The sequence below is a fragment of the Stenella coeruleoalba genome (genome assembly GCF_951394435.1).
Source record: "Stenella coeruleoalba genome assembly, chromosome: 2".
NCBI classification, from domain to species: domain Eukaryota; kingdom Metazoa; phylum Chordata; class Mammalia; order Artiodactyla; family Delphinidae; genus Stenella; species Stenella coeruleoalba.
In genome coordinates this window covers 36874104-36896982 of record NC_137147.1, presented here as the reverse complement: position 1 = coordinate 36896982, position 22879 = coordinate 36874104, and the positions used below count along the sequence as shown (strand labels likewise).

The window sequence follows — 22879 nt, the reverse complement described above, 5'->3', positions numbered from 1 at the left end:
GTAGTGTTTGAGTCTGTGTTTGTCTATTTTTAGTAACTTCAGGAGGAGGAATTTTAGTAATATCAGGAATAGAAATTTATCCTAATGGATTAAACCCTCTGTACTTGAAAATAACAGGCAACTATTTGCTCAGTAATATAAGGTTTAAGGAAAAGAACTGATATGAAAGAAAGGCATCCACAGGGAAACTGTAGCCTTAGGTCGACTCTTGATTAAGCTACTTCTAACTGCATGTCCTTGGACCAGTCGGTTTTCTCTGAGCCTCAGTTTTCCTCTTTTAAATGTGATAGTAACACTTGCGTCTGTCTCCTAAGCTTATTATGATTACAGTGAGATAATGAAGTTGATAAGCTTTGTAGACTATAAATTACTTCAAGCAGGAGGCGGCAGTCAGAGCAGTGGTAAGAAATGGAGAGTGAAACTTGGCTGTGAAAGGGTCGCTAAAGCCAAGCTATTTCTAGAAGGGGAAAGGGAGAGAGCAGAGGGATGACATTAAAAAAGAAGACAAGGGCTTCCCTGGTGGCGCAGTGGTTGAGAGTCCACCTGCCGATGCAGGGGACGTGGGTTCGTGCCCCGGTCCGGGAGGATCCCACATGCCGCGGAGCGGCTGGGCCCGTGAGCCATGGCTGCTGAGCCTACACGTCCGGAGCCTGTGCTCCGCAACGGGAGAGGCCACAACAGTGAGAGGCCTGTGTACCGCAAAAAAAAAGAAGACAAGAAAAGTGGTTGAGTGCTTTTGCTTTTCAGTGCTATTAGAGCATATACCCAAGGCTGGAAATGCTAAAACTTAATCCTTTTAGTAGCCTTTTAAATGTGAACTTTTCCAAAACTAAAATAGAAATAAGTTAGCTAGGTCAGAGATGCGGGGAGGAAGAAATATTTCGAAGCCAAAGGCAACACAGTGGTTGAGATGAGCCACACGTAAAGCTGCAGAGAGGCGTCGAACCATCCTGCTGTCCCATATGCTCTTTTAGACCACAGTCTGCTCAAGACAAGGAACTGGGTTTCTGCGTGATTTACAAAAACACATTTAATAGAACAATTACGTGGATTGAATTAATTATCCTATTCCTACACTTCATTCTTAAACAACCAAGTACTTACCAATTTTAATACTGTTTTCAAATAGACCTGGGACCAGTGTGAAAAGAAAATCAAGGAGTTGAGAAACAGGCTGCAAGTTTTAAAGGCACAGAGTAAAGATCCTCTTCCAGAACTTCATGAGGAGCTCCATCGAGAAAAAGAGCTGATTAAGGTATTGAAATCTGAAGTAGTGTTCAAGATAATCACTCAGCTGTTTTCTGCGACATTGAAGTGTGTGTTTGCCTTTCGATGTCTGTGTGAAACTAAGTCTTCGTGTCCAGTTGGAAAATATTTTGCCTGTCTTCTCTCTAATACACCTTCCTGGTCACTAAAGCAATTAGAATCAATGTTTTTTGAGATCCATGTGTGAAGATGAGGAAGATTTTGCAGAACTTCTTAGAATTTTGGGGTTTTTCTCCTTCAGGTCCTCTTTCTGTTTCTCCTCGGTAATTTAAGATGTGGCCTCTGAGATTACATTGAAAGTTGTTCCCTTACCAAATGGCCTTGTCTTTGAAATGAGAGTAAAGTATGACTGAAGTTCATTTTTTGAAGACAATAGATTGGGAGTTTTGCTCACATACAACAGTTTTTGTAATACCTTCCAAACTATATTCTGCCTAATGGATACCACACTAGCAAAAATTCCTGGGTATGTTAGGACTTTGCAGAAGTCAAACTTTGCAGAAGGCAAACTTACTGATAGGAATGTGGACCAGTTAAATTCCGAGGTCAGGAAAGCCCTACATCTCTTCCCTTTCTGCAGGTTTGATGTTGGAAAGACATCAATAGCCTAATGGAATAAGGTTTAAAAAAATTTTTTTTTCTTCCTTCAGTGACTTCAGGGGTCAAATTGAAAAAAATTAGGAAGAATTGAGTAGTCTCATACTTAAAGCTGTGCTGGAAATTAGTGTCCTCCCTCCTGAACCTTTTTTCTTCATTGTAAAAATTTCTACTGTGCAAAAAAATTCTAACAGCAAATAATATGACAACTACCATGAAACCATCAGCGAGCAGAAAAATAAAACATTACAAATACACTTCAAATGCCCTGTATGATCTCTAATGTACTTCCCCTCCCCAGAGGTATCCACATCCCTGAATCTGGTGTCCTCTCATTCTTATGCATTGCTTTATCGTTTTACTACATGTGTATGTAGATCTCAGTGGAATGTAGAAGTACTACTTTTGTTTTTAAACTTTATATAAGCAGCACCATTACTCTATACGTAAGTCATAAAGATATACTCCTACGTTTCCTTCTGAAAATTTTCAAATTTTGCTTTTTACGTTTACACCTTTATTCAGTGAAGAAATGATTTTTGCATATGTTTTGAAGTAAAGAACCGATTTTTGTTTCATTCATATGGATGACCATTATCCAGGTGCCTGTTTACCGATTAGTCCAGTGTCCAATATCAGGTTTCCGATTATGCATGGTTTGATTCTTGGTTCTCTGCTCTATTCCATTGGTCTGCTTATCTCAGCTTTTATACCAAATTATCCTGCATACTGTGTTTTATTAGAACAGATCTTCATTTCAGGTGTGAGGTACCCATCCCTCATTCTCCCACTCGAGTATGGATATCCTTGGTTCTTTGATCTCCCACAGCTTTAGAAGCAGTTTGTCAAACTATAAGAAGTCCTGATAAGAGTTTTAATGGAATTGTGTTGAATTTATAGAATAATTTGGAGGAAATTAACATCTTTTTGACATTGAGTACTCCTGTTTCCGAATATGGCATATTTCTCCTTATATTCATGTTTAGTGCTTTATAATTTTATGTAGTATTGTACATCTTTTGTTAGATTTATTTCTTGGTGTTACTTTTGAAGCTATTGAAAATACTGCCTTTTTCTAATTATACTTTGTTTATTACTGATGTCTAGAAATGTAACTAATTTTTGTGCATTGATATTATATTCAGCCATCTTGCTAAACTCTTGTTAATTTCGATAAATTGTCTATCCTTTTGGGGGTCTGTGAACACAATCACCATTGATGCGTAATGACTTTTTTTGTCTCTTCCTTGTAATTCTTATACTTTTGTTCTGTTCTGTCTACACTGGTCAGTACCTCCAGAGCCGTGTTGTTAGAAGTGTTGATAACTGGCCCCTATGTGTCAGTCCTGATTTTAAAGAGAATGATTCTATCATTTCACCATGAAGTGTGATTTTTGGTGGTGTTGTGTTAGTAGATGCCTTTATTAGGTTAAGAAGGTTCCTGTCTGTCCCTGATTTTCAAAGTTTTTATCATCTCTACTTTAGATCTAGACTTCAGTAACAGATGAGAGGATTTGGAGTCCCTCTCTGAGTTGACACATAGAGTTTCCTTTCATCAAGTCCAGAAACCTGTGCAGAATGTGAACCATAAACCCATGAGGAGGCATAATTTTTCCCAAGTAGGACACATCTCGGTTTCCACTGGGATCTTTTCAACTTCCATAGCCTCAGCATTCTATTTCTCAGTGGAAAGAACTGGGGAGAGAGACCAAGAGCATTGAGTTCATTCAGCCTGTGACCATATTCCAGAAAGATCCCAAGTAACCTGAAGCCTGTCTAGAACAGTGTTTATCATCCCTGGGTCACTTGGGGAGATACCTAACCATTCGACCAGTCTGACCTTTACTTTCTTCCTTAGGAAATTACATTCCCATCACAGCCAAGTTGATGTATGGAAAAACTGCTTTACATGTTTATATGTGTCTGCACATATACGGTTTCTTTATATGTTTATAAAGAAATGTGTGTATGATTTCTTTATATGTTTTATATACTAACTTTCAGTATTATGAAAATTGCTATCGCTATAGTGGGCATCTATGTTCATAAAATTTGTCAAATGATTGAGTCCTTAGAACAGTTTTATTTTCTTAGATAATTGTTTACTGAACTATAGTTGGTATACACTATTATGCTAGTTTCAGGTGTACTACATAGTGATTTGACATTTGCATACATTATGAAATGATTACCACAATAAGTCTGGTAACCATCTGTCCCCATAGAAAGTTATTACAATATTACTGACCATATTCCTCTTGCTGTATGTTACATCCCCATGGCTTATTTAGTTTATAACAGGAGGTTTATACCTCTTCATAAAATAATTTTTGAATAAGTAGTATGGTCACATGGTTCAAAATTCAAAAGGTACACACGAAAAATTTTTCTCCCATCAGTTTCTCTCCACAGAAGCCGTGTTACCAATTTGTTGTGTATTCTTCCAAAGATACTCTATGCATATGCAGACCAATATTTATATATATACACATTCATTTTTTGATCCTCTTTTTACCTAAATGGTAGTGTAGGGAAATGGGACTTGACAATCCCAATAGTAATTGAGTCCACAGGCAAAGACTTAAATGCTGTTGTGCTGTGTTGGAGTCCAGCCAAAGCCTGTGCAACACACCACTTTATGCAGTCAAGTTTTAAGTCACGTGTCATATGGACAATTGGAATTTTATAGGTACTTTTGCAATGTAGAAAATTTATCTAGTTAAATTAAGAAAGGGAAACTTATCTGACTGACATGTTCTCTTTTGCAATTAGTTTGGTAGCAAATCTGGAGTATTTTAATTTAAAAACAGAAGCACAGTTTTTGAAATGTTTATAGAAATAAGTGAACGTCAGCCTTAATAGACTTCCACAGTAGACCTCAGTCTATATATTGTTTCATTCCTTGCTTTTTCACTTAATATTTATGAACATATTAAAGCGCTTGATACATACTGCCAAATTCTTTCCTTTCAATCATACATTTTAATATTTGAGGACTTACTATACACCAGGCCTCTTGGTAGGTGCTTGGTGGGCAATGCATTGGTGGGCAGTGCATTGGTGAGCAATGTTGTCATGGCCCCAGCCAGTGTGGAGCCGATAGTCTAGGCTACTGGAGAGACAGACGTTAACCAGAGTCCCACTGTATGCGTACATATATATATGTGTGTGAATAACTGTAAGCATGGTGACTGTTAGAGGGGAAAAGGACAGGGGGCTGTGAGAGCACAAAACAAGGGTCCCAATCTCATCCGATGACTCAGAGAAGACCCCTCTGAGGAATTACCTGGTCTGAGATCTGAAAGTGTCGGTAGGAATTAACTAAATATATTTGGGGAAGCATCAGCGTGAAGGACTGGGTAGCATTTCAGGCTAGTAACTAAAGAACAACAAATTTAAACAATAACTAGGAGTCATTACACATATTAAACTTGCCCCCCAAATACATAAAACTCGACACCAAACTGGATGTGGAAAAATATAGTCGTTCCTTTGAGGACACAATTTGGCATTATTTATTAAGAATCATAAAACGTCCATATTCAAAAGTTCTACATCTGTCAATTATCCTTTCAACTGTGGGAGGAAACCGAGTATCCAAACCAAAATGGATTTAAACCCAGTGGTGGATAACTTACAGACGCCTCCCTCCGTGCAGGCATCTGAGCCCACACTTCTGAGCAGGAAACACTGTACGAAGTTCAGCGGCCTTCTGGTCTGTAGAGTCAGTGAGTGGTCAGCCCCTGCGTGTGACTTGCCCCCCTTTACGTTACGAAGCTGGTAAAGGTGTTCCACTGCAGAATCTGCTCTCGTCCTCTTGACTACAATCATGAAGCTAAAAGTAGGAAACAAAAATTTAAAGTGATGGTTTCTCCTCAGATAAAGGTGCTATTTCTGAATCTCCATGCAACCTTTAAAAAGAATCCTCCGAAGTTACATCTTATTAAATGTAAATCCTTGTTGGCAAGTTAGGAAATCATGCCCATGTAGCGTTTAGAACTCTGAAAAGCAATCGGAGTTAACTGATTCATCAGAAATCAGACTGATTTCAGATGTAAATGAAATACTCTCTTCTTTCAGATTTCAATAGACAGGTATGAATAGGGACCCTTAAAATGTGCCAAAATAGAAAGAACTGGAAGCACAATAAAAATCGGGAGATCTCTTGAGTGTTTGGGCTGTCTCATTTTACCTTCTCTCTTGTGAAAGTGATTATCTTCATTAAGTCCTGGGATTCAAAAACGTTTTAATTTGACCAATACTTAAGTTTTTAAAAAATAAGTGTTTCCAGGGCCAGAGGAAAATTTCTGCTAACCCATCTCTGGTAATTATTAGGGAACATTTTTTTTCTTCACTTACATTCAGTCTTTTTGAGAGTTAACCAGAAGAATTCCCTTTGAACAGAAGCTGTTAGATGATTGCCACATAGCAACAATGCATTTCTTAAGGTGGTTTAAAAAATGGGAAATCACATTTTATATAACGTGCTGTAACACAGTTTCAGGATTAAAAGTGAGTGTGTACGTGAGAGAGAGATTGTTGCTAGGCTCCAAAAATACTTTCCTCAAAATAAAGGTAAAGACCTACTTGAGTTTAACATAGAACTAAGTATATAAAAGCCTGAAATACCTGAGGAAGTGAAAATAAAGGTAGAAAAGAGCTTTCTTTTGAGAAAATAGGTGGTGAGGAATTGGCCAACCACAACTGCAGACGCTGGCCCTGGGCTGTTTCTCATTCAGAAGGTCCCGCCCCCTTTCCTGGCCTCCCCTCCCCCAGAGTCCAATCAAAGTATTAGCCTACAGGTTTGGAAACAACAGCAGCTTGAGTTGAAGAGTTTTTTTTCTTTCTTTCTTTCTTTCCCTTTCTTTCTTGTGTTTAAATGCAGGAACTAGAGAAGTCTTTGGCTAACTGGACTCAGAACTTGAAAGAACTTCACACTATGAAGACCGACCTAACCCAGCACATTCTTGTGGAGGACGTGGTGGTTTTGAAAGAGCAAATAGAGCATTTGCACAGACAATGGGAGGACCTCTGCTTAAGAGTAAGTTAGTTAACTGCAGGGCACGGCTGTTCTTAAGTTTATTGAAATGTCTCCGAAGGCCAGACAAAGTAGAAAGAAGCTTAATTTCATTGAACCGGGAGGCCCTTTTCAGTTGGAGCCCAGGCCGGCCGCTGCTCCTTTAGAAGGCGGCAACATTGTTTAACAGATTTGACCCTTTGTTTCTCCAGCGCTCAATGCTGGAACTTTGCACACTTTTAATGAGCTTTTTTAAAAATCACCTTAAGTGGTGGGGGAGGGGAGGAATGCCGTCCTGAGCAGCTGCGTGCACTCTGCCCTCTGTCTTGTATGGATGACAAGTACCGGTCATTGTCTTAGAATCAGGACTTCAGCAAAGAGGTCTCGGCTGGCCTTAAAAGCAGTATCTCTGCAGTATCTGTTCTGGGCCCAACAAACAGTGGGAGATGTACTTAGTGCCAGGCTTGGGGTCATTATATCTGAGAACTCTGCATTCGCATGCAATCCAGTGTTTATTTCAAGTAGCTGGCTTTGAAAACTCTGGAAGAAATGATCAGCTGCTACACTTAGTATCTCAGCAGATCACTTCTACTTATTAAGAACTGGATTGTGGTTAAGGTGACAGGATCAAGATGGAATTAAAGGGTTCAAATCTTTGTTTTAAGAACAATTTAATTCTAAGAAAAGTAAAGTCCTCAATCTCATTTTTGTGAATTAAGAAGAGATGTACTTAAAAGTTGAAATTCACAGTTTTGAATGCATTTTAATAAAATAAAAATGTTTTCCTTCTTTGTTTTAGTATTTAATATTCACCATATACCCATAATTTTAAACGTCCTTTTAGAATTTTTATTCAAATTTTATATAAAGAAAATATTTAGAATATGTGAAAGGTATTCTAAAAGTTAAGGAAAAAGCAGACTGGAGCCCAGATGTTCCCAATTGTTACCATTATGAAGCCAATCAGAATGATCTGTGCAAAATGCCAGGCTTTTAAAAAGCTGAGATAAATAGATGCTCTGAAAAACAGAAACACAAAACTTGGTGTTTTAGGAATAGGTTTTTGAGCCTTCTTAACACATTTGGTGGGTGGATGTACAAGCATTAGATATTTTTTTGCCTCACTCTGAAAAGAGCAGAGGATTGTTTTTGTTTTGTTTTTTGTACATAGCAAAAAAATCTCCAGGAGTTCAACCTTGGCTTCCCCATTTATAAAGTGGGATGTTAAAAGTTAACCGAAACAACTCTTAGCTACCCCTTTTATCTCTAAAATTCTAAAGATTTCTAAGACCTGGGAATACCTTTGTACATTTGGAGAGGCTGATTTGCATTCTTTGAATTTATATTTATTTAAGTAATAAAGTTGAACCCTGTAAGGAGGAAGCGCCTTTGCTGACGTTAGCTTATGCGTAACAGAGCACTGGGTGTTTGGGGATCAGCCTGCTCACTGCAGACCAGTATTTGATTCCATTTCCATGGTTTCCCTCCAAAGCCATAGTGCATATTGGGAAGGTGGATTAAATGAGTGATGCGTATTGTTTTTTTATTTTATTTTGTTTTTGAAATTACCAGTAAGACATTTAAATGACTTTAATTTTCATGATCCATTTGCATTACAAATGTTAGATTTGTGATCAAGATGGTAGTTTTTAAATTAAATAGGCAGTACATTGGCCTTAAGTAAGAATAAGGACTTGATCATTTTTTAAAAAGGATTGGGGTCATAAAGTTATAAGTTAGCATGTAGCAAGCAGTAAATAAATGTATACTGAAAGAACAAGGAACAGAAGAAATTTGGGTGATGCTTAAAACGCACTCATCTAACCTTCATGTTTCTAACTTTTAATATACCTCGATAATAATAGATATATATTGGATAATACTGAAACCTTTTGGTCATTTATACTTCAGGTACAGTCTTCTGTTGTTAGTGTCATTGTTGTTGCTTTTTATGGCATTTATCAAAGGTGTAAGGAACTTCTGTTGAAATTAAACCCTAGGTCTTTAAAAGGCAAAAACATAGTAGTTTAAGTCTATAGGACCTCTGATTAAAATGAATGAAATTCATAGTCCTTTTGATGGGGAGAAGGGAAGAGAAACGCCTTCCTTCCTGCCTGCCTATACCCAGCTGCCAAATGCATTCTCATTTCCAGGTGGCTGTACGCAAACAGGAGATAGAAGACAGGCTCAATTCATGGATTGTGTTCAATGAAAAGAATAAAGAGTTGTGTGCATGGCTCGTGCAGATGGAAAACAAAGTTCTCCAGACAGCAGATATTAGTATTGAAGAAATGATTGAAAAGCTTCAGAAGGTAAGCAGGAGTCCCCAGATGGGGACGGTTATGACCACCACGGTATCCTCTGCCTTCCTCACTCCTAGGCTCAGAGCTGTATGATGTCGTAGGCCCGTTTCCAATGAGATGGGAAAGGGGGGCATGGTGCTGTGTACCGAGGGGGGTTGCTTTCTCTTGGTTAGGAAGCCTGGCCAGGCAAGGGGCTCGTGTCCCCTTAAGCTTCAGTTCATATCCCAGGTGAGTTACGGTTTCTCTAGTTGCGTTGTTAAGGAGCTCCCCTGGCCAAAGGAGAAAAACCAACAGCAGTGGGGCTTATAATTGTGAAAAGGTCACTGATTCCCACAGGGAAAGGGAGAAAGAGCCTTCTGGCCACGGTCACCCCAAATGCCGCTCAGTTAGCCCTCAGGAAAACTCTTGCTGATATACGAGGCTAATTTAGTTAGCCTCAGTAGTCCTCCGCTCCGAAGTAGCTTAGGTTAGAAGAACTCTGTGAGGGAAACCAGGGCTTTTGAATTAAGAAAGTAACTACCGCCTTATATATCACACATGCGCTGAACAGGCATTGTTTGACTTTTTAGCTGCTCTCCGAAGAGTTGCATTTAACAGGTGTGAGAAGTGTTTTTATTTTTTAAGAAATTTCAAGAGGCACAACTGTGTGTTTGTAGCTGGCAAAGAAGTGAATTTTCGATAGTGATTCCGGCTTTGTGTTTTGGTGCCCTATGCCAGGACTGCATGGAAGAAATAAATTTGTTTAGTGAAAACAAGTTACAGTTAAAACAAATGGGTGACCGGTTGATCAAGGCCAGCAACAAGACAAGAGCAGCTGAGATCGATGACAAGCTCAACAAAATTAATGACCGTTGGCAACATCTTTTTGATGTCATTGGATCAAGGTAAGAAGTGGCCTAAAAATGGATTCCTACTCCCTAGGTACAGTGGTTACTACACAGATCTAGAAACTGAGCCCCATCTTCCTCTAAGGTAACCCAGAAATTTTATAAACTTACAGATAAAGGCAAAGCTTGGTAAAGATGGAAATTCTTATTTCAACATTATAGGAAGATTATATTTTAGTATACCTCACTTTAATTTTTTTTTCTTTAGCTTAAAAGTTCACATGACTTAGACTAGGTTTAAATGAGAGTTGTTCCTTGAGGAGGTATTATTTAGCAATTCTCACACTGCCTTAGGACCTTGCGTGTCCCCCAGATGAAATCATGCCTGCCTGCTCCTGCTTGTGTGTGACAGGTGCAGGTAGGTCAGGGCATAGGCCTGATTTCTAGGTGCTGCTTCTGGAGGTCCCCGACTGCCCCTCACGCCCCCATCACCACCACCACAGGGGCTGGGCACACTCAGGCAAGGCAGGGCTTCTCTGCAGGTTTGCCGGGTGTGCCAGGTCCCCAGTGGGCATCTGGTCCTAAGGTGTGGACTAAGGAGGCACAGCTGTGACTATAAATCAAGGCTATCCAGTGCTTGTCAGAAACAAGGCTGGTCATTTTATCTCCCCTCACAAAATAACGATGACGGTGCCACTCAGACGTTTAAATGTCTTCCATCTTCAAATTCTCTGTCCAAAGACGGACCCCGACCAAAGTATTTTTCAGTTGTAACCTGGCACACAGAGAGCAGTCACTTGGCTTTGGGGCCGTTCATGCGGCTTTGTTTCCGCTGGCCGAGCGAGTCTTTTACATAACAGAGTGCTTGGAAATTTTGAACACATGTATAACGTGGACTATACAGGCGAATCCTGCAAGGTAAACGAAGACTCAGGGAGTACTGAAAATAAAATACTCTTAATCATTTGGCATTTCCTTTGCCTCACTGTTTACTGTAAACCATAAATGAACCTAGTTCCATCAGCAGATGCACCAGGCTAAGTGCTATGAGAATTACAGACCAGGAAGTAAGATGAGTCAGTTACATTAATGGAAGCAGACATGTGGGCAGGTGTAAAGCCAAGTGGTCTGAGAGCTCAAACCTCATCTTCCTGGAGTCAGGGTGGGGATTGGGAGGGGCCTGATAGAAGAGCAGTGTCCCCAGATGGTCCTGAATGAGGGGTTGGGATTCCAGCGCTACTGGTGGCAGAAGGGGAAGAAACAGGGGAAAAAAGAATCTATGGAAATCCATGATGGTAACCCAAGCAAGGATTAAGAGCACAGATTTTGAGCCAGTCCTGACTTTACCTGACTTCCACTTACCATGGAAACTTGTAGTGATTTAACCTCTCTAAGCCTCAGTTTCTAAATCTGCAAAATGTGTCTCACAGCACTGATTACATCAGAGGCCGCTGTGGGGATGAATGACACATGTCTCGCATTTGGCCTGGGACCAGCATGTGGGAGCCAGTATTTATTGAGGGGTTATTATCATTGTCTCTCCCTAAGAAGACTTTAAGACTAAGTAACATGTTTTTTGAGTGGAAGAGGATTCCCTCGCTTAGATCTAATCATGAGAGGTCTTTCTTCCATGAGAACAATGTCTTTGACTATCTTATTTCAGTGCTTAGACCAGTGCTTCAGATATTTGTTGAAATGAATGAATGTTCCAGGACATAAGATTGTCCTCGTTTCTGTTGGGTAAATTGTGTCTGGTATGTCTTTGTCGTCATTGTCTTTATCTCCAAAGTCTTCTTGGGCACCTGGCACTAATCAAGAGTATGAGGACATGGGCTTCCCTGGTGGCGCAGTGGTTGAGAGTCCACCTGCCGATGCAGGGGACATGGGTTCGTGCCCCGGTCCGGGAAGATCCCACGTGCCGCGGAGCGGCTGGGCCCGTGAGCCATGGCCGCTGAGCCTGCGCGTCCGGAGCCTGTGCTCCACAACGGGAGAGGCCACAACAGTGAGAGGCCCGCGTACCGCAAAAAAAAAAAAAAAAAAAAAAAAAAAAAAGAGTATGAGGACATGATACCTGTCCTTAGATCATTCAGGAGGAGGATCTAGATTCTGCTTCCTGAGGACTAGAGGGATGATTCATTCTTACTCATTCGTGCTTTGGTTCTGTCACTTCAGAGTTTAATAGGCTGCTTGCTTTCCTCCCTCCTCTCTAACTGCCTGTCTTCAGCCAGTTCCTTGGTGGGAAAGACAAAAACAGCAGGTGAAATTTCAGTCGTCTATTTGGAAAGAGCAATTGGCAAAATAAGGAGTTGAAATAATAGCAAATATATTGGCTGCCGGCTGTATTCTTAACAATGTGCTTTTTATGTATGATTTCACTTAATCTTCACTATAATTCTGAAAGGTAGATACCATTATCCCATTTTACAGATGAGGAAACTGAGGCACTGAAATTAAGCAACTTGCCCATGGTTACACGGTCAGCACATGAGGCAACCAGGATTTCTACTCAAACAGTTGTGTTACCTCCCTGCTAACCCAGACCCTTGTGTCTTGTTACATTGAAATGAGTAGAACATTTTGAAAACCTAATCCCTTCGAAACTGAAGGACTAGGGAAGGAATAACTTGTTTTACTTTAAAGCAAAGGCCGGGGTGAGACAGATGACTGATAGTCTAGGAAACTCTTAGTTGACTTTACGCTTTAGGTGAATCTGTGGGTTGAGGCAGCAAGCTTGAACCTGCCGTAAATTGGCCTCACATAGAATCAACTCCTTGTCTGATTGCTGATACTCATTGCATGGCCATCAGAAAAGCAGGAGAGCACAGGCTGTAGAATTAACCATGCTAATCAGAACCTGCAGCCCTGCAGGGTATACTAATGGCCTCATTTGCCCAAACAATTCTGGTCACCATTTAACCGTTCCTGTCCTGCTCACAGTGTTCTGCTGCTTCATTCCTGTGGCAGGGCACAGCACCTGTTGTTAACAAGAGGGAAGATTGGGAGGGAGACCAATCTTGAAGTTATGAAGCAGGTATCCAGCTTCATGACTTCAAGATTTTAACTACAAGCCTTTAACTTAAAAGTTTGGGAAGGGGCTTCCCTGGTGGCGCAGTGGTTGAGAGTCCGCCTGCCGATGCAGGGGACACGGGTTCGTGCCCCGGTCCGGGAAGATCCCACATGCCGCGGAGCAGCTGGGCCCGTGAGCCATGGCCGCTGAGCCTGCGCATCCCGAGCCTGTGCTCCACAACGGGAGAGGCCACAACAGTGAGAGGCCCGCGTACCGCAAAAACAAACAAACAAACAAAAAGTTGGGGATGGTGTTCAGAAGTTCAAGACCTCAATAAATCAGATTTAATTCACTGGAAAAAAAAAAATGAAAAAAGACCTGTTGTTTTGGGTTCATCCTCAGCAAAATAGAGGTAAATTTCAAAAGAATTGATAAGACATGGAGGACAAGGTTACTTAAATGCACATTAAATTTACTGATCATTTCAGGTAGTAGGCTCCGTTATTTGGTGGATAGGGGAAGAACCAGTGTTTATTTTTTTAAGGGCCAGGCTCATATATATTATTTCATTTCATCCTTGCAGCAACCCTGCAAGGTCAGTCTTCTCCATTTTACAGAGAAGGACGCCACAGCTCAGAGAGGGTAAATAACTGAGCCAAGGGCAGAAGCCATTCTGCACATGGTGGCACGGAGCCAAGGTAATTCTGTCCCCCTGCTCCATGCATCAGAAGAGCACTTGGCTCCTTGGAGACTTTTAAAGGTGGTTTAGGTCTTCCCTGGTGGCGCAGTGGTTAAGAATCCGCCTGCTAATGCAGGGGACACAGGTTCGAGCCCTGGTCCGGGAAGATCCCACATGCCGCGGAGCAACTAAGCCCGTGCACCACAACTACTGAGCCTGCGCTCTAGAGCCCGCGAGCCACAACTACAGATGCCTGCGAGCCACAACTGCTGAGCCTGCGCTCTAGAGCATGCGAGCCACAACTACTGAGCCCATGTGCTGCAACCAGTGAAGCCCGCGCACCTAGAGCCCGTGCTCCACAGCAAGAGAAACCACTGCAATGAAACCACTGCAATGCACCCCAACGAAGAGTAGCCCCTGCTCGCCGCAACTAGAGAAAGCCCACGCACAGCAAGAAAGACCCAACGCAGCCAAAAATTAATTAATTAATTAATTTTTTGGGAAAATGTGGTTTAGCAGAATTTTTCTAAAATCTAGTACTCAATACAGACTTTACTGTCTACTCTAGAACAGTGGTTCTCAAACTTAAACATTCATCAGAATCCCTGGAGGGCTCCTGAGAACATGGATGGCTGGACCCCATCTCCAGAGCTTCTGATTCCGTAGGACTGGGTTGGGCCAAGAATGTGCATTTCTAACAAGTGCCCAGGTGTTGCCAATAGTGCTAGGGCAAGCAGCAGTATGAGGTGACACAGTGGACTTGCCACGTACGGTAACCCAAGTCTTGCAACCTCTGTAAGCCTGTCTCCTTGTTGATAAACTATGGACAAGATTCTGGATGAAAAAGTACCAGGACAACGATGGGTCTGTCCATACACACGCATGCCAGCCTCCGGTGCAGTGCAGTATGGTTGTGTGATAGGGGAGGAGAGGGAGGGTGCTTAGACCCAAACCACTGTTTTTCCTCTGCTTATAAAGTATTTTTCAGCTTCTGTAAAAATCCTTAAAGAATCTAAAGGACACATCTCCTGAAATAACCAGACGATCAAGGGGACTGGGGTGCCTAAGTCAGTCTTAATGCTAATTTCCTCACATAAGGTCACATGAGGCCCTGATGTGGGCACTAAAATGCAGAGAACTGGCTCTCCATCAGAATTGCTCCAGGAGCTTTTAGCATTCCTCATGGGCCCTTGGGCAGCTTCTTGCATTTGTGACATCTGAACTCTTATAAAACACGCTATTAATTTCTTCCACAGAAAGGCCATTTGAAGCACTACATATTTTTTGGTGAATGGTGTGATTATTATAGAACCCAATCTGATTTGATGACAAATATTAATTATATCCTATGTTTACTGACAGATTAAATGAAGAGTTAACTTTTTTAAAGGCCGTTTCCTATATTAACTTTATTTTTTAATTAATTTTTATTGGGAGTATAGTTGCTTTACAATGTTGTATTCGTTTCTCCTGTACAGCACAATGAATCATCCGTACATATACCTATATCCCCTCTTTTTTGGGAGAGTTAACTTTTTTTTTAATTGTAACTGTTGCCTCCTCCTCTTGCCCATGTTTTCTTAGATAATATCTTTGAAAAGTGACGCAGCAAAACCTGAATGCAGGAGAGATGACTAAAGTACAGAAGTCGTTTTTCAGAACGACCGATATGTGTGATCCGTGTTTTGGAGGCAGCTAGGTTACCTGTTAATAAGAACAGTTTAGGCACAGGATGTCGGGTGATGGACCAAAGGATGCAAAGTTGACCTGCTTCAGCCAGCGCAGACTAAAGCTCTGAAAAGAGGGTCCCCGGCCATCAACAGGACTGATGCCAAAGAAAGCCTCAGCTCGACACATAACCTCACTTATACGTACCTTTGATTTCAAAACCCCAGGAGTTGAACTCCTTAAAGATTCATCTCCTTTTGTTTCCCAGAACCCCCTCCGCATTTCATTAATCAAAGCCTTCACCTTGCCCGGTGAAGCAGGGGCCCTGTGTCCTCAGTGAGTGACTGTCTGGTTGTTCAACTTCGTGGAGCCTCTTCAGAGACATGGGGTTGGGGGGCTCTTTTTAAAGACTCTTTCTAGTAGCTTGTGAGGATGATCTGGTCAAAGCTTTCAGTGCCTAAAAGAGATGAGACAACTGAGTGGAAAGACATATCTGTTGGTGTTGGCATCATCAGTGATTTTAATTTTCTTTTTATCTGTATTTACTAAATGTTCATTATGGAAAAAGGAACACGGGAACTCTTTTTCTTCTTCTTAAAAAATGTCATGAATGTTGTTACCTTTCTCCTAATTTCTCTTTGGTGGTAGCATCATTTAATAGAGTTGGCATCCTTAAGCCAGTGTTATGAAGGAGGGACACACTCAGATGTACTACCTTATGGTCCCTTCCTATTTAGACTAGATAGCTCTCTTGCTATCAGAAAGATCAAGTCCGTGAAAAAACTTTTTAACTAAGCATAAGTTTCACATTTTATCTACCAATGTGAAAAGCCCACCTGCTTTATAATAGTAGCAATTAAAATGTTGTCATTTAAGCTCAGCAGTTATTACCATGGCAACTGTGTGTTAAGATTGTTTTTCCATCCCTTGAAGAATGGGCAGAGAGATGTGTGCCTTTTTAAGCTGATACGTTTTTCATTGCTTTCCTTTTATCTGTATTTTCTCAAGGTTACTTTGGAAGACCAAACAATGCCGCTAGTCATAAAGTTGACTTGCTCTGGTCTTAGCAGGTTGCCTGATCCAGTGGGACTAGAAGCACTTAGAGATTTGTCGCACAGGGAGAGCCAGATGTGAGGTGGGCCTCCCCACTTTCCTTTTTCCTTCCCATCACAAGTCCCATCGTTCCACCTCTGGAGCAGGTGGCTCTTGCTCCCGGGCCCTGCAGAAATGCCTTCCTGAGGGTCGGGGAGCTTCTCCAAGGAGACAGCAGCCCTCACAGGGTCAGTGAGCAGTCAGGAGCCTGGTGTCCAGCATCAGGCAGGTCCAGCGTACTGAGCCTTGGAGGAGCACCAGGGACAGCCAAGCATGTGGACACAAGTTAGATGCTGCCTTTGGGGAGAACTATTTCCAAATCTTTATACCTAATTTCACTGGTCTAGAATGTGCTTAGTGTGTTTCAAGGTGGGGATGTAATAATGGCTAAATGTTGGGCTTTGGGGACCCATGAGAAATTATTGATATCATTGAGTCTCCAAATAAGGCTGAGACTGAGCCTGAAAGGGGCTTGGACACAAACCAAGGGTGCTTCCCTAAGCAGAGCCCCTCAGGGTCGTGTAGAGAAGGACGGGAAGGGAGGTAGAGGAATTTTCAGGTGCTCAAATTATGGTAAAACCTAGGAGGGACTAGCAAGGAAAACTGCAAAATTTCTTCCTCTGCAAAGTGTTGAACTCCATCTGTACTACAAGATAGAATTCTTCTTCTTATTATTATTACTATTATTATTGCAAAAAAGCAAAGAAATGGACTAAATAAACTCTCTGCCCCTCCCAAGCCAGGATGCACAGGACTGAAAAGGCAGGGCAGAAAACCTCCTGGGGAAATTTCTTCTTTAGGAGGAAGCCATTCCTGTTGGACTCGGGGCTTCAGATTTCACCATTGCTTTTAAACCTGAAACAGAGACATTTAATTTGATGAGAACAGAAATCCTCGTTTCTGTGCCCCAAATCTTAAGTGTTTCTTCCCTGCGTTTATAGCACTTCATAAATAACCCATAGCTAAGATAACACTGGGACTTTCTTCCCCCAGCCTTGCAATCCTGCAGCGTCAGAACAAAGACTGTGTGTGTGTAAGAGAGGCAAGGGCTAGAGATATTTGTTTATTGGAAGGAAGAAAACTGAGATTAAAAATTGCAGTTAGCGGAGAAGCAGGTCTCTTCCCTGCCTACCCTCACTGCTCCGTAGCGGCGAGCGAGCCGTGCCCGCGGGAGCCTGCGGGAGGGCGGCCTGTGCAAGATGCTGAACCAGTGAATGGAGAGGCCGCCGGGCGGGGGAGGGGCCGCCTCGTCCCTGGGAGGTGGAGGTGCAGCCGGGAACTTGGAGGTTTCGCTCAACCTAAGGAATGATTTGTTTCTCATCAACAGTAAGTGCTGTTTTGGTGATCAGTCCTACATCTGGGAGCAGCGGCTGCTGTCCCTGTGTGTCTCGTTTTCTCGCGCTCTCATGTTGGTTACAATAGAAATTACCGATGAGATGGTGGCTGCGGAGTGTGTGTGCTCGGCCATCGGGGGATGGGTTCTTTCCCAGTGTCAGCATGCGTGTGGTGTCTGCAGCCAGCCTTTGACAAGCAGGGGAGAGAAGTGATTATGCTGTGTGGAAAATGGAAGTCCTCTGGCGACATAAATGCTTCAAAGAGGCGATTAGCTCAAATGTATTGTAATGTCCGTGCCCTCAAATCAGGGCTTCAAGATCGTGGAGTAATTGATTATCTTACTACAAAGATGTTTAGTCATTTACAAGGATGCAATTGTGCAGAATTTGCACAGTGTTTTTAGCAACTGACAGCTGCCCACAGGTCTGAGTATCTGTTTGTTTCAATACAAATGCAGATACTCAACCATCTCAGTTTTCCTTTTTAAGTTATGCTGTCCACATGGGCATGGGAATTTTTTTAACTTACGCTGGTCCAGGGCCTTAATAATTTAACTGTAGACCCTTTAGCATGGAGAGAATAGGAATGAAATGTAAACTCTTCCATATACATGAATTTGATATTTAAAGCCTCCCTCACACACTGTAAGACTTAGGCCTGAATCATGAAGTGATATTAACCTGGCTTGATTTTTGTTTTGGAGAGGGAAGAGGGTTCATAAGTATTAAATTCCCATCCATCGCTAGACGAAGATAAAGGAAAAACTGTATTCACCTTGATTATTTTCTGCATTTCTACCCGCAAGCCCCACAAAAGAACTTCTTATTTGTATGCTCTTTGTCAAACTCCTTATTTTGTTTGGTATCATATAAAAATGTTTTTGTTTTATTCGGGTCTTTCAATAGTCCATACAGGTGAAAAACTTCCTCTTTGCGCCTAAATATCTTGGTTTTCCAGTCCTCAGAACTGGAATTCAGCTCAGGGAATCATGCTTATTTTTTCTGGAGAAATATGGATTTGTTGAAATATATGTGTGATTAGTATTAGTGAAGCACACCTGGGTGAAGCTTGGGCCAGTACAGCGATGGTGAGCTACTTAAGCTGCCTGGGTGGTTGACGTAATGCAGAATTGTGCCTGCTTCCCTGTAACAACAGTCTGGTTTCTGAATGGATTTCCTTGTTCCCAATATTAACTCGAGATTTAAAATTTTCCAAGAGCAATATTAATAACAAGGCCTAACTAGGAGGTCGGTTGCCTGGGTTGGCAAATGACGTGTACTTCCTGACCTGGGAAAGGTGTTGATTAGGTAATTAGATTAGTGTCTGCACAGTCGATATAGACTCAGCAGTACCTCTGATGGTTCCCAGAGTAAGTCGTAACATGATTATCTGAGGAACAACATTTATTTATGCCACTGTGCATTTGGGGATATTTCACCTTCAGTCGGAGGTTGGGACATAGAAGCACGTTAAGTCCTGACTGGATGAATGTTTTGTAGCTTCTTTTCTTTCCCTCCCACCCTTCCTCTTTTTTTGCCCTAAGTGTGCGTGCGACGCGTATGCTTGTTTTAAAATGTAACATGACCACCTCTTTTATGAAAAAGACAAATTTGAGGGCATGTGTGAATGTCACTTGTTCATTCAGAAGGTGTTTATTGAGCACCTCCTATAATATTATAATGTCTAAATTAGATCTAAATTAGATCATGACCTCTGGGAATAAGTTATCTTCAAATCCTCAGGATCTGCACAGGACCCAAGACAAAGTGAGTGGTTAAATGTTTATTGAGAGGAAATCGTGGAGGGGCAAAGTGGGCACCCAAGTGGCCACACTTGTTGGATGGGCTTCTACCCGCCAGTGTGTCCTGGAGCTGTGAGTCTAGACTCCTGATCATATTCCCTGACAGCGCTGGAAACCATCCTGTACCCACCCCACCATATGTGCCCATTATCATGTGCAGGTTTATATAGGATACCACAGGAAAAGTGCTTAAGAACAGTAGCTCCGGCCAGACTGCCCGGGTTGGAATCCTTCCTCTGCCATTGACTGGTCATGTTACTATGGTAAATTATTTAATCTCATTGCCTCAGTTACCTCATCTGTCAAATGGGGATGTTATTAGACTGATCTCACAGCATCGTTGTAAGGATTAGATGAGTTGCTAACTTATATATAAAGCACAGTAGGCCTGGCACATAAAGATGTCGGCATGTTCTGTAGATGGTCCATTTTAGTAATAAAGTTTGTGAATTTTAAAGCATACCCAATGTAGAAATTTTAAAAGAGTGGGATAACAATAGAAAGTCTAATATTTTCTTCCCACACCCCGTTGGTTTGGACACCAATGGGCTTGAGCCCCACATTCGGGACGCCACTGGCCTGGAGTACCATAGTTCTGGGGAAGCCAAGCTAATTATCCATCCACCTTCTCCATACTCCCCCCTCTGCTTATTGCACACCTCACCCCTCAGGATTAACAGGATTCAGGATCACTGCATCTCAGTATTTTTGCACCCAGGTTATTTTATTACTTGTTAGCTCTCTTCATTTAAAAAGCTGTGTTCTAGCCCTCTTCTTTCAAAATAAAGAGGCTGAGAGCCTTATGATGGACTAGGGTCGGGCGCTGGATGAAGCAGTGGGGGCTGCCATTCTGGGAGGAGAGAGGAGGAAGGATGGGGAAGCAGGAAGCAGGAGGGCTGTGCAGAGGCTGCTGGCCTGAGTGCCTCTCCCCAGCTACAGGAAGCTCTCAGGGCGGAGCTTCTCCAGCCAGAGCCTCCCAGGAGGGTAGCCCCTTGCAAACTGCATGCAAGACTTGGTCCCATGGGGCCTGGGGTTCCCAGCTGCTCTGGCATTGTGTGGAGTGTTCCTTCTGTTCCCTGGGCAGTCAGGGTGACAAGACATTGGGGTGAGGAGGGTATAACTTGAAAGCCAGGGGAACAAAGGAAGTATCTAGGTTACAGCTGCATCCAGGCCTGGCCCTGGATTCTGTTACTTCCTTTTTAATAAATCATCTTGTGGCTTTGAAGGAAACTTCTTGTGATATTTGCAGTAAGAATGTAATTTGGAAAATATACCATCTTAAAATCATTACAACCACAGTTTCTGGACAGTTATCTCTGTCAGACACTGTGCCAAATTCCTTTCATGCATGTGTATCTCATCCTGCTCTCAGCCACCCAGCGAAGGAAGGTACCACTGTTGATGCCGTGTGACAGATGAGATTAAATAGAGCCAGGATTCATACCCAGACCCTGACCACAAAGAGTGTGCTCTCCATCACCAGGCTCCATGGCCTCGTTCCAAGCTTGCCTACCTCATGGCACTGTTGAGGATAAAATATTTATAAAAGGACTACGTGAGGGCCAATACCGTGTAAATCAGCCATCATTGTAGCAGCGTGTGATCCCAGTCAGCAGTAATAAGAACTCGTATTACAGTGAGTACTTACTTTATGCCAAAGGCTTTACATGCATCCTCTTGTTTCTGTCTCAGAACCCCCTACAAGGTGGATAATTTGAAGATTAACAAGGAAACTGGGAATCAGGAACATTAGGTACCTTGCCGGGTACACAGCTTATAGATGGTGCGATGGGGCTTAGATCTGGGTCTGCTCACCTCCAAAGCTCTGGCCTGAATGTCGCCCAGATGCTATCACCTCCCTGAAGCTGGAGGGACCTGAGAGGCCTGCTAGACATGAGGGGCTGAGGTAGAAGGATTTTCTCTAAATTATAAAGCTAATTGGAAATAGAGCTGGAGCTAGAAGTCATTCCCCAAGGTTGATCTGGTTGATAGTAGGGTGCAAAAAGATAATAGTAAACATTAAAAATACACACAACTCCCTGGTTTACTTTTTTTTTTAACATCTTTATTGGAGTATAATTGCTTTACAATGGTGTGTTAGTTTCTGCTTCATAACAGAGTGAATCAGTTATACATATACATATGTCCCCATATCTCTTCCCTCTTGCATCTCCCTCCCTCCCACCCTCCCTATCCCACCCCTCTAGGTGGTCACAAACCACCTAGCTGATCTCCCTATGCTATGCGGCTGCTTCCCACTAGCTATCTATTTTACCTTTGGTATTATATATATGTCCATGCCACTCTCTCACTTTGTCACAGCTTACCCTTCCCCCTCCCCATATCCTCAAGTCCATGCTCTAGTAGGTCTGTGTCCTTATTCCCATCTTACCCCTAGGTTCTTCATGACCTTTTTTTTTTCTTAGATTCCATATATATGTGTTAGCATATGGTATTTGTTTTTCTCTTTCTTACTTACTTCACTCTGGATGACAGACTCTAGGTCCATCCACCTCACTACAAATAACTCAATTTTGTTTCCTTTTATGGCTGAGTAATATTCCATTGTATATATGTGCCACATCTTCTTTATCCATTCATCTGTTGATGGACACTTAGGTTGCTTCCATGTCCCGGCTATTGTAAATAGAGCCGCAATGAACATTTTGGTACATGACTCTTTTTGAATTATGGTTTTCTCAGGGTATATGCCCAGTAGTGGGATTGCTGAGTCATATGGTAGTTCTGTTTGTACTTTTTAACGAACCTCCATACTGTTCTCCACAGTGGCTGTATCAATTTACATTCCCACCAACAGTGCAAGAGTGTTCCCTTTTCTCCACACCCTCTCCAGCATTTATTGTTTCTAGATTTTTGGATGATGGCCATTCTGACTGGTGTGAAATGATACCTCATTATAGTTTTGATTTGCATTTCTCTAATGATTAATGATGTTGAGCATTCTTTCATGTGTTTGTTGGCAATCTGTATATCTTCTTTGGAGAAATGTCTGTTTAGGTCTTCTGCCCGTTTTTGGATTGGGTTGTTTGTTTTTTTGTTATTGAGCTGCATGAGCTGCTTGTAAATTTTGGAGATTAATCCTTTGTCAGTTGCTTCATTTGCAAATATATTCTCCCATTCTGAGGGCTATCTTTTCGTCTTGTTTATGGTTTCCTTTGCTGTGCAAAAGCTTTGAAGTTTCATTACATCCCATTTGTTTATTTTTGTTTTTATTTCCATTTCTCTAGGAGGTGGGTCAAAAAGGATCTTGCTGTGATTTATGTCAT

At 42.0% G+C, this 22879-nt stretch overlaps 1 protein-coding gene across 15 annotated transcripts in view; it reads left to right on the top strand.

The window, feature by feature from the left end:
• SYNE2 (spectrin repeat containing nuclear envelope protein 2) overlaps positions 1–22879 on the top strand; it is a 330405-nt gene that overhangs the window by 278291 nt on the left and 29235 nt on the right. For 14 of the 15 annotated variants that reach the window (XM_079912180.1, XM_079912173.1, XM_079912176.1 and 11 more), the window contains 4 exons: positions 1130–1255; positions 6749–6904; positions 9034–9192; positions 9901–10067. In XM_079912180.1, the coding sequence (XP_079768306.1) occupies positions 1130–1255; positions 6749–6904; positions 9034–9192; positions 9901–10067 (608 nt within the window). Of the gene's footprint in view, positions 1–1129; positions 1256–6748; positions 6905–9033; positions 9193–9900; positions 10068–14080; positions 17783–22879 lie in introns of those variants that run through there. The other variant, XM_079912177.1, reaches the window with a different exon arrangement.